Source organism: Hermetia illucens, chromosome 1 (genome assembly GCF_905115235.1).
Source record: "Hermetia illucens chromosome 1, iHerIll2.2.curated.20191125, whole genome shotgun sequence".
Lineage (NCBI taxonomy): Eukaryota > Metazoa > Arthropoda > Insecta > Diptera > Stratiomyidae > Hermetia > Hermetia illucens.
In genome coordinates, this window is record NC_051849.1 from 173,313,086 (window position 1) to 173,325,130 (window position 12,045).

At 40.3% G+C, this 12,045-nt stretch overlaps 1 protein-coding gene across 18 annotated transcripts in view; it reads right to left on the reverse strand.

Annotated features, from left to right (window-relative positions):
* Positions 1-11,113, reverse strand: part of LOC119646678 (dachshund homolog 1) — a 92,128-nt gene extending 81,015 nt beyond the window's left edge. For 10 of the 18 annotated variants that reach the window (XM_038047231.1, XM_038047228.1, XM_038047230.1 and 7 more), the window contains exon 1: positions 8,700-10,118. In XM_038047231.1, coding sequence (XP_037903159.1) covers positions 8,700-9,499 — 800 coding nt within the window. In that variant the 5' untranslated portion in view covers positions 9,500-10,118. Of the gene's footprint in view, positions 1-8,699 lie in introns of all 18 variants that reach the window. The other 8 variants (XM_038047224.1, XM_038047223.1, XM_038047222.1 and 5 more) reach the window with 1 other exon arrangement.
* Between the last annotated feature and the right edge of the window lie 932 nt (positions 11,114-12,045).

Here is a 12,045-nt window from a genome sequence, read left to right on the forward strand (position 1 = left end):
ATGACTGCGCCCTTTATCATTTATCATTTGATATGGTCTTATATTGGCATCATCTGTCCCGTAATATAAAAACTACAAACTTGATAACTGGTTCACCTCGGTCAGTCTTTCTGTATCCTTGGAAGAAATGGGTACATTTTGCAACAGCACTACCAGAAAAAATGAAATGGGCAATTGCGAAATGAAATTCGAATCTGACTTGAAAATGCTTGGCAGAGGTTCTTACGATTGGAAGTGGGAAGACAACCATGAAATTACTGCAATTGTTGGTTGACCAACGGAGCGGTACAGTTATTATCTACATTTGTTGGAACATTTAATCGTCGAAAAACAAGGGAAAAAAGTTTATTGATGTCCCGCGACAAATTTTTGTATAAGAGTACAATAAGCACATGGGAAGAGCTGTTCTCCCTGATATGCAAATCGAACTCTAAAAAGATAGTCATCGCCTTGGTTAGTGGTGGTTTACTGGCCTTTGGCGCTGACCAATTCCTGGCTTTTGAATGGCACCCAAACGCCACATCAATCTCAAACTCAGTACAAAGCAAAACAAGACAACGCAATGGAAATATGGAAAAGAAATAGGTTCATCACCGTCTTCTTCGCCTTCTTTGGGATTAAGACTTACTTTCGAGCCATATAAAGTTACTTATGATCTGCCGTATTCGAAAAGATATGAAAAAAAGGCAGACGCCGCCTTTGCAAAACGGCAGCATCCCTATAAAAATGCGTGAAATGCGGTGTCCAGATTTATTTCAACTGAAATAAAAATTGTTTATAACTGCACTATCCGTAGTTTTGCCAATTGCTATGTTCCAGGGGCTGTCAAAGCTACCACTGACATTCAGATATCAAAATATTTAGTAAGCTTTATCATTTTGTCATGAATTGTTTTACTCCTACCGAACGTGTGCAAATTATTAAATAACTTTATCGAAATTCCGGTTTAGCTGTAAATATAAGACATGTATTTCGTCATAAGTTCGGTCCTCATCATGACTTAAGTAAAAAAGCCATTAACGAAAATGAATGAAGAAAACACAGAATTCGTAACGGTCAGTATCAAAGCAGCCCCAGAAATGTCCATCAGTTGAATTAAGCATTGCCAAAGGGATCAACCTTGCTTATTTTACAGTTGGATTTTAAGATAACCATAACGCAACAATTGAAGTAACCAAACAAAGATACCGCCGTGAATTTGCTAATAAGGCATTGGAAATTTCCGTTAAGATTGGCACTTTTGGCACGCAAACAGTCAAAATTGCCATTATTGGAGCCATCACAATCCACAAGCGTTCGACCAAGCATCAATGTATCCACAAGGGTCACAATTAACAATTTGGTGCGGTTTATGGCATGCGGCATCATCGTACCTTGCTTCTTTTGAAATATAAAAGGAGACACCGTTACCGTCAATGATCTTCGGTATAGACCTATATTACCAAATTTCTATGGCCAGGAGTTGACAAAATCGATATATCCGAACTATGGTTCCAACAAGACGGTGCTACATGCCACAAAAACGACGCAACACTCGAAATTATGAAAGGGAAAATTGGCGACTGAGTACTCTCGCGGCGAGAGATCACCAGCTGATCACCCCGATCATGCAACTTGACACTCCTTAATAATCGTCTTTGAGGTTACGTCATGTCTGTGCTAACAAGTTAACCACTTTTGACGAGGTCGAGGCCAGCATTCTAGACTTTATTGCTGGAATAACGCCTTACGCCTCGGTTCACTATGAACCGAGTCATCAAAAATTCGTCCGATCGCTTGAAGTACTGGCAGCCAAACAGAGGCGACCATTTTCATGATGTGGTATTCCATACATAATGACATTTCTTTTCTTATCGTTCTTATCACGCAAGTACTATACTGACAAAAAAAGATTTTTGAAGAATATATAAGAAGTAAAAAGTTAACTTTCATTTTCCAGTGTCATGAAGTCCTTCCTCAACGATGTTGCTCATTTGAAACTTCCAATATCTAATGCCCTGATAATTTCAGACATCTGAAATCTTCAAAAATCCTTTATTAGTATCAAGAATCATGAAAAAAAATATCTGGCAGTTGCTGCAGAAGCGAGGTTAAAAGGATAAAAAAATAAAAAATTGATTATGGATTGATAATATGTCTGGATGCTTTTCACCCAGCGTATTCACTAGATTGAGCATTCAAGAGCCCGTTTTCATGGAAAAATATTTAGGAGACTTACATTTTTGAATGACAACTACAGTCATTGCCAGTGAAATGTAGACAATCTATAAAAGTTCAATAAAAAACGTTTGTTACAACGCTGATGCATTGCTTTGCTGATAGTGATTGGTGTAGCATAAATAGATGCACCTTAAAGGTTTTAGGTTATGTAATCTAGAGTGACAGACAACAATACAACAGATCAGAAAATGGAAACTCGGTGCTTCAAGTATGAAAGATATTGTTGGTTTGTTATGTATGTGAGAATATCTGGGTACACAATGGTTCCATTTGTTCATATACCCGATACCATTATAACCTTTATTTCAGCAAATCTCTGAACGAAGGGTATTTTGAGACGTAGATACTATAGGCATAGATAATCATAATTTTTTCAAATTTTTCGGGGGAAGAGTGGTTTTTTAGAACGGGCCCTCGAAGTATTCGACCCTCCACGGTCCGGTCAACATCAAGCGGATGTGGACTTAGGATCTCTTATATGGCAAACAATAATAATTGACCCTTTTTTGACCCACGCACTCTTTCCTTTTACAACCAATGTCAAAACTAACACCTAATCCGAAAAGTGGTGTTCCACAATTTTGCATGCATCTTTTACTTGTATGGAGATCTCCCCTTAAGGGACCCTTACACCAGCGCATTTTTATTTGTGTTTGTTAAGAACAACGTGCTGGAAAGTTATTCACCTTATGTATGGGTTCACAGTTTCAACCTTTCTAATAAATTTCGAGTCAATAGATGTAACCGTTTCTCAGAAAAGTGCGTGCGGCAGCCAGTGAACCGATTTTAATAAGATTTTCAGCAAAAACCTTAAAATGCTAAATATATAGAATATGAAGAAAATCAACGTAAAAAAGGTGAGTTTTTGATGTTGCGATCCAAATGTTTAACCGTAGAGAAATGTTAACTAGAATAAGTCTAAAGTGGCAACTTTTTGGAGACTGAGTCCGCTAGTGGAAAGGTAAAATCAGGAGCTCACAAAAGCACTTCCGTATATAAAGGTCGACTTTTAGAGAAGTCTTAGAAAGAGGCTGAAAATGTTAAAAGACACTTTCAGTTTCTACAAGGGCTATACGGCAGCGGTATATAAAGCTGCGTTTGACTGCTCAAATGAAACGGATACGCCTTGAGTGGGCCAACGAGGACTGCTAATATTTGGCGGAATGTGATCTTCTCAGATGAATGGAAATTCAACATTTCTCAGACCTATGAAATGCAGTATGTGCGCCGCAGAGACGGAGAGCTTAATAGCGACGATAACGTTTTTAAACTTTTTTTATTGGAGAACCCTTCAAGCAGATTTTGACAAAATTTGAGAAGAATCGGAATAAAATTAAAAAAGAGGTTTAAACAACCGCGTCTCATACATAACTCAGTGCGGACTCGTGTTTCAAACGGGGAAAAGTTGCACCAGCTAATACATTGGATTCGTTCAAACACACGTATAGAGTGAGTGCTCTTCCCAAAGATGTTTTGGATGCCATCAGGCCTATCTATAAAGACCTGAGCAAAGATGCCCAGGAACCAAGTGTCGGAGGTTATAGGGAGAACAATAATGAGAGTTCAAATCAACTTATTTGGAAAATCTCACCAAAGAACTTGAGTGGAATATCTGAGACTGTTGAGATTGCAGCTTACATGACAGCCTATGTCTTCAATGAAGGTTTTTTTGCCTTCCTAATCGTGAGAATATAAAGTGGACCAAACGCCAATGAATAGGCGTGATAAGCCCAGCGGAGCCGGAAGCTGAAAAACACACTAAAGAAGACAGGATTCATCGTAGACACGAGCAAAAAGGTGCTTTAGTCATCATCGATGATAACAATATGCTTTATGGACCTAACATTGATGATTCAGTTTGAGCTAAGCCGGTAAAACTCACTGATGGATGTTTTATTCCACAACTTCAAACCGTTTTTCCCACAGCTCATATTTTCAAAGTAGGTGCCCCTCATAACTCAAAAATTACTTTACCGATCCTTTTGAAATTTTGAACACTATATCTGCACATAATTTAGAAAGTGACGCTTGAGAGTTTTCTTCGAATTTGTTACTAATATTTTTCATTTTATAATCATAAATTTGACGATTTTTGCGCAAAAATTGTGTTTTTTCACTTCAAAATGTTCCCAAAAAGCGAAAAATTGAAATTTCCCAAACCTTCCCTGCATTACCTGGGGAAAGCGGTCATCTAATGAAAGAACTTTGATTTTTTTATTTTGAATTATGCAGGACTGAGGATGATCCAACCCGGAAAGTCTACAAGGACAATATATATGGTAGAAAAAAAGACGAGGCAGACCCTGCCTAAGATGGAGCAATGACGTAGGTTGGTGGACCTGGGGGCGAAACCAGGATGTCTGGAATTCCTTATCAAGGCAGGCCTAGACCGGATACCGGTTGTTTCACCGTTGATGATGATACTGATAAGTTATGAGGGGCACCGCATTTTTACTTTTTACGAATGCCATACCTTCATGTACCATTAGTTTTAATAAATATATGTTAAACATTCAGAAAATTGTGCCTTTTTTTGAGCGAATTAACGGTACCATCCCCCCCCTCCCCTCTTTAGCAGAAGTTCTGCAGATGGATGTCTTATTTCAAAAGTACTCCTCAACCCCTCACCCATAACTCAATTACCAGAACTTAAAAGAACAAAAGAACATCGAAGTGCCAATATTGAAATATAATCAGCCGCAAATGTCAAAAAATGAACAAGGCACCGAGCGACGCGGACATCCTCGCTGAACCCATCTAATTGGGCAGTCCATTGACCACGGTAATTTGGTTTTCTTCATCTGGAACTACGAACAGATTCCGCATGACTAGTTAAAAAATATGATACGCCCTATCTACTACAAAAGGTAGGTGCTCAATTGGCTTTCAAAAGTTAGGGATCTTGCTACATTACACGTCCCATGAAATTTTCACAAAAACACTAGGGATAGCAAATAGACTCCACGCCGACAATACGATTGGTCAATACCAAAGTAATTTTCGGACTGGAAGATCGACAATTGACGAGCTATTTATGGTCAAACAGATACTAGCAAAATGTTAGGAATTAAACATCGACGTCCTGCAAATATTCCTTGACTTCAAGCAGGCATATGACAGTATTGACTGAAAAGTGTTGTTCAAAGTAAGGTTTATCTTGGAAATTCCAACCAAAGTGGTAAGCCTCACCCGAATGACAATGTCACATAAAACAGCGCAGATGCGTTTGAGGCAATCGTAACATTAAAGCAAGGAGATGGACTGAAATCTCTGCCCCACAAGTTTTGCCATCTTTCACATCAGCAAAACAGATTTTTATAAACCTTGACAAAACAGCAAACGAAGTTGGTCTGCGAATTATCGAAAACAAAATGAAATTATGATACAAACGAGAAAATTGACGCCAACCAGACAAAATATAGTCACTGCCGAGCGCAACTTAGAAAATGTGGACAACTTTATATGCTTATGTGTACAACTAACGAAAGATGGATGTCAAACGAAGCATTGAGCTGATAAACAAAGCCTTCTACTCGGTTCTGACAATTTTAAAAGCTAGCTGCACACACAGGAAAGCAAAGCTGCAAGTATACAAAACGATAATAAGACCTATGCTATACTATAGACGTCAAACTTGGACCCTAAAGCAAACTATTATACCTTCGAGAGAAGGCTACTGAGGACTGCCAATTTCAAAAGCTAGCTGAATTCACAGGAAAACAAAGTTGCGAAAGGATAATAAAACCTGTGCTATACTGCAAACGTCAAACTTGGACCCTAAAGCAAACTACCGAAAAACTAGTCAACACCTTCAAGAGAAGGGTCCTGAGGAGAATAACAGGAGTTAAATGAGAGAGCAACCACTCGCGATTCAAATAAAACTATAAGTTGTACGAAATATTTCACGACCTTGAGGTCTCCAAAATAATCAGACTTCGAAAGTTGGAATGGATTGGCCACGCAAAACAGAAGGACGAAGACCGATAGGAAAATCCCGAAAGTGCAGGGCAGATTCTGTTGACGAAAGCAGTGCCTCACTGCTGGAATTTTTACATTGGAGGTCGCGATCGATAGAGGAAAAGGACATTTACAGTAGCTTTTTTAATATCCAACTTCAAAATGTTTAAAATAATTCAATCCAAATAGAATTTGATGTGTAAGTGCAAATTTTACACAATTTAACCTAATTTTTTACGTGAAAATGCCTTACGAACTTTCAGGTAAACATTTATTACGGGATAATTTACGTTTCCGATGCTTACTTTAGCACTTAAATATGGTCAAAAATATCAGTCGTAAATCGACGTAAGGGGGTGGCTCATGTGTCGGCCTTTTTTCGAGGAGTTTTTTGGAATTTTACTGTGAGAAAAGTATTCAATATTTTTGACTGCTGTTTTTTTTTAAGTTTTACTAGCGTTTGAAGTGCAAACAAATTTTGCAAAAAACAAAAATCCTCAGTTTAGGCACTGCACCGTTTCGAAATGAGGCCTTCCAAACAAAGATGGGTCAATGGTTCGCAGGAAATCGCAAATATGGTTGGTCTGAAACACACTTAGCGATTTTTTCAATCCATAGTTTTGTAATTATCGTGGGACAGCTTGATACATTTTTATGATAAAAATTTTCAAAATGACAGATTCAAGAAAATATTTTTTTAGCCATTTTCCGGATTCAAAAAAAAGTAAAGCATTTGTTATTTATAATAGGGGGCTAAGTTGCTGTCAGATGGTAACGACAACATTTCTACACATTTTTTTCTTTTTAAAGTGGACTCAAATCTCTTTATTATAATAGTTCTTTCGAAATGGTATGAACTAGTTTCAAAAACGTGGTTTTGAGAAAAACTCATTCAAAGTTTTATGTTTCGTGGAAACCCAGTGAAGAGGGGATCACAAAATTTATTTTGTAACTTGTTTCCCATTTGGAATCCGGCAAACCCCTCTTGGCATCTTATTTCCAGATAGCTAAACTTAAAAAAATGCAAAAAAATTGATTTTTTGAAAGTGTTACACTCAATTCAATTTTTTTTGTTTCAAATTGTCCACATTTCATTGGCAACGGCCGTATATCTTTCAAAAATAATCCCAGAAATTGGTTTTAATTCTAGAATATAAATTAGGGTTATGATCAGATATCCATCAAATTAAATAATAATTACCTATTTCTACTCCTGAGTCTAATTTTATTTAGTTTTGATAATGATACACTCTTCCTTGGTCCTAACTCTTTTATTTTCAGGAATGGAAAAAAGAATCAGTTGAAGATTGTACCCCAGACTTTACCCAGAAATCGAGTCAGAAGCTTAGAATTCTTTTTTTTTTTTTGAAATTTTAACAAATGCAATGTATTTGTGGTGCTTCTTTTCCTTTCTAATTAAAACGGAACCAATTTGAATTGAGGGAAAATTATCCCCTATATGCGCATCTTTTCTTTATCAAGGAAGCAATCGTTCCAAATCTTTCCACATTTTCTTAGTATGATTTACTGAACATTTTGACTTTTTTATGAAGTTGAATGCAATCCGAAACATTTGGCAAAATGTCAAATTCTTCAATTTTTTTTAAACTTCTTTTATTTGCACCAGCCTGGCGAACATAGAAAAAACCGCATAAAGGCCAAAAAATCTAAACTTTTCAGCGGACAGAATTTTCCGTTTCAATTAAACGAAAACTACATTTTCCGCTTATCAAAGGGATACCTTTCTCAGTACTTGATTCATACTCATAAGGCGGTTTTATATTCTAAACATAAAAAATATATATATCCCATGAACTGCGAGCTAGAGAACGTTTCTTTACCCACCGTGATTATCCGCACAAAAAAAATACACATTCTTGACACAATTTCCAGACTCGGGCGCATGATTACATCAAAATTTTCAAAATTATTTACGCAATTTTTGAAGAATAAAACCAGAAATATTTTTTTTTTTTAATTTTTTGCTATTAATATCAAGAGTCGCACTAAAATTCTATATTATTTGTTAGACGTATAGCAGATAGCCTCGGAGATAAAGGGAGTATTCTATGACTTAGAAACCCTAACTCGCACCTACCGTCAGAAATGAAAGAAGATAATTCCACCATTATTGAGTTTATAGAAAATATCACGCTCTCTTAGATGCTTGTAAGTCCAGAGTAGTCTGAGAACAAGTTACACCCTTTGTTTCTGCAGTGAATCTTAGATAATACATTCCCCAAACATAAGATTTTTTGTGCTTTGTGTGATTGCAATGTAAAGAATTCTGAATTATTATTTTCCTCCTATCAGCGTCGTTTTGGCGTCAAAAGGGCAAAGAATCCCTTCAACATTTACTCGGATGATCCAAGGATTTCAGGAAACCTGCCTCCACTTAGGAGAGCCCAGTTTATTACCTTTTCGTCTAATAACCAACCAAAACAACTCCATCAAAAAAGAAATTAAACTTTGAAACATTCAAAAATTCATTCCCATATCACAAAGGAAGCTGGCACACGTACCTGGCAGTCGTGCAGTCGCGATACAGTACATCGAAGTCCTTGCAGGAAAGCAGCTTGCAACGATTAACTCCCGGCTGAATGGCACCAAGACCCCTCAAAATTCTCACTTGCTCCACATTACAAACGAGCGGGACAATATCCAACCGTTTCAACTTGGTATAGACGGTATGCAGGCCACCCACGAGATGTTTAAGGAATAGCTCGAATGCCTGCGGCAAGCATAGCATTGTGTCCCCCGAAATAATGAAAGCCGCCACTTTCTGACCGCGATAATCGACCAATTTGCATTCGTTGGCACTTGGGTCCGAGGTGGAAATCGGTGGCGGACTATTGTAGGATCGCGGCGGGACATGGTGATGGGCGGCGGCCATGAGTTCTAAAGGCGATGCATGATGCATCATTTGAAGGGAATTCAAGAGTCCTAGGCTGTGCGGGGGCAAATGAGCCATTCGCGGGGCCATGCCAGCAGTCAGGCTGTTTGGTGTGGAAACATGCGGGGGACTTAGCTGATGCTGCATTTGCATCATTTGATGATTCATGGGACTAGGCTGGTGGCGCATTGGTGAATTGCTCGGGCTAGAACAGCGATTCCCGCCGCCGCCGTTATTCCCGGGTCCGTGGTGCTGCATACCCGAGCCGTTATTATTGTTATTGTTCAAAGCGTTCGCGTAATTTGTGGGGCTTTGGGCCATTTTACTGCCTGAACTGACGCTTCCTATTGCTGGGGCATCGCTCGATGAAGCCATACTATGATCACTGGCAGTCGATAAAGAATCAATTGCCGAATCCATCGCACTCATCAGAACACACACTAAATGCAAACAATTCAACTGGTTTCAAGATTCGGGTAATTCACTGTGGACCTCGCACTAAGAACCATCCGGAACGCACTACGCGGAAGACTTAACGCATTTCAAAAAGTTATCACTGGGAACTCTCACCGACCGGACTCCGCGAAATTGTTAAATCACCGAAGAAATAGGAGAGGGTAAAGCATTGCAAGCAATCTTGCGGATAGGGCTGTTACCTAAGTCCCAAAATTTCTTTTTCAGTTTCAGATTCAAACTCCTCGAAATAAGTTTGACCTCAGAAAGACCAGTTTTGGGAAAATAGCATTAATTGTCAGACGAAGGACCTTCCACTAGAGTCTAAGCACAGAAACTGCATAAACTCACTAAACTGCATGCGTTTCACCCTAATCAAGGAGCAAATCACTGAACGGTCTTAAATCCCGAGACTAAGTACATTTTGTCAGTTAACGGTTGCTTCGGTTCTACTCAAATTGTCGCTAACAAACCAGAAATCACTGAAGGGGTTGGTTGTGTTTGCTGCCAAGTTCCAACGTCCACTAATTCACTTCCGCCTCAAACGTACGGAAATCGGATTCGCACAAATCACCTCGAGTCGCTTGAGCGATTGACTCTGAACGTTGCACCTCGGGTACCGTCTCGCTACCGTTCCAGAGCAATGATAACAATCACGGAGCAACCCGCACGCAATAGAGTCGGATTCTCCCCCGAGTTGACAAAACAAATCCCTGACAAATACTAACAACACTCGATTTCGCCACTGCCGTTTGGTACTGTCGTCGCACAACCACTGGAGGCACTGACACTGATGTCGTCCCGGACCAAAATCCCGGGGCCACAGTCGCACAAATCCATCCCAATCGAAACGAGTCGTCGAGTGCAGGCCAGACAATCAGATTCGTCGTCGTCACCGTCATCGTCCTCGCCGAGGAGGATTTCCACTAGAATCGGCACAAGTCAAGAATACATTCCAACTCCAGCGGCAATTTCTTCGATTCGCACGGGGACAGAGCGAGAAAATCGAGAATCCAGTTCCGCTCCGGGGGCGACGGCGCGGCCGGGCATCGACAGCATCAGCGACAAATACACCAAATGTACAAAACGAATGAAACGGCAGATGAAATGCACAAACGAAATGGAGAAAAGCACTCCCCGACCCGCGGGCGGGGGCTGGTCGGCGCGGGGCGCAAATAAGGCGGAGGACGAGACAGCGGACCGAGCTCAGATGTCGGCGGCGACAGCGACTACTTCTCCGATTGCTTGCAGCACATCGCACAAAACAGTCGTCGAATGTCGAATCGAAATGAAACTGCAAATGGCAATCGAAATCGTCGCCGCTATCTACCAAGCGGCCACGACCATTCCCATTCGCCACGCTGCCAGTGCTATGTGCCTCTGGGCGGGCGGAGGAGGGGGCGAGCGCGCCGCACGACGAATCAACGAATCACAAATCGAATTCGAGTGGGACTGGATTTACGTTTCCGTTTGCTATTTTATTTTATTTCTATTTGTTTGCGAGCGAGGGACATCTCCGAGTCTCCCGCACACACAGGCCTCTCACCAACACACACGCGTCGCGGAAAATGGAAGCTGGAGGATGGGAATTTGCGTGGGAATGCCTTCGACGGGGCGGAGTCTGGAAGCGGATGCTGAGCTTTGCTGGAAAGCCAACTAGTCGAGGCAAGAACCGGGGGATATGATATTAGTGAATGCAATCACATGTCCTGGAAGATGAAAGTTGGAAGTTCTAAAGGATGTCGGACGCGGTCCTTTCGGGATGGAAGCTTTCCTTGAACCAGTAAGAAATTCAAGGATATTTTCAGTTAAATTTGTTGGATTTTTTACAATCATTTCATTTGATTTGATTTGATTTGATTTTAATTTTCATTATGTTTGCCACATATATCTTAGTAACAAAACTGCCTTGAGTGCCACGAAGACTTGATGAGATTCTAAACGAAAACCTCGACCGTTAAACTGAACTGTGTACTTTATTTAACATCACATATGCTTATATACCATTGTGCCAGGTTTTGAGGTACGACCGGCACGCATCTTTACTATTGTGTCACAAAAACCTAATCCAGCGCTGGTTCCAAGAAGTATTGTGTGTTTTCTTAGCTGTCGCCAAGTGTGGGGATGCATCTGCGACTGCCACATTCCTTGCTGATCAACTATAACTCGGCTAAAAAACTCATTAAGTTTGAAAATCGGCTCCGGGTTGAGGTGGACCTTTGCAATGTCTTCTGTAATATTGAGTAGCATTGGGTGGGTTAGCGTATGCTGCCTGAATATGGATGTTGTTGGTGACTAGGGCACTTGCCGTGAGAATAGTGGATGATATCTTCAAGATGCAACTAGGACATATTTCCGCTATGCCCACTCCGTGAACATGGATGTCTTCACGATGACCGTTACAGATTAGAACGACAGAGTTATTGCCAGGGGACAGGAACATCCTGGTGTTGACCGGTGCGAGCTTCTTCCACAGCATGCTTGTCAACTGAGACTTTTGATGAGGACATGTCGTTTTATTG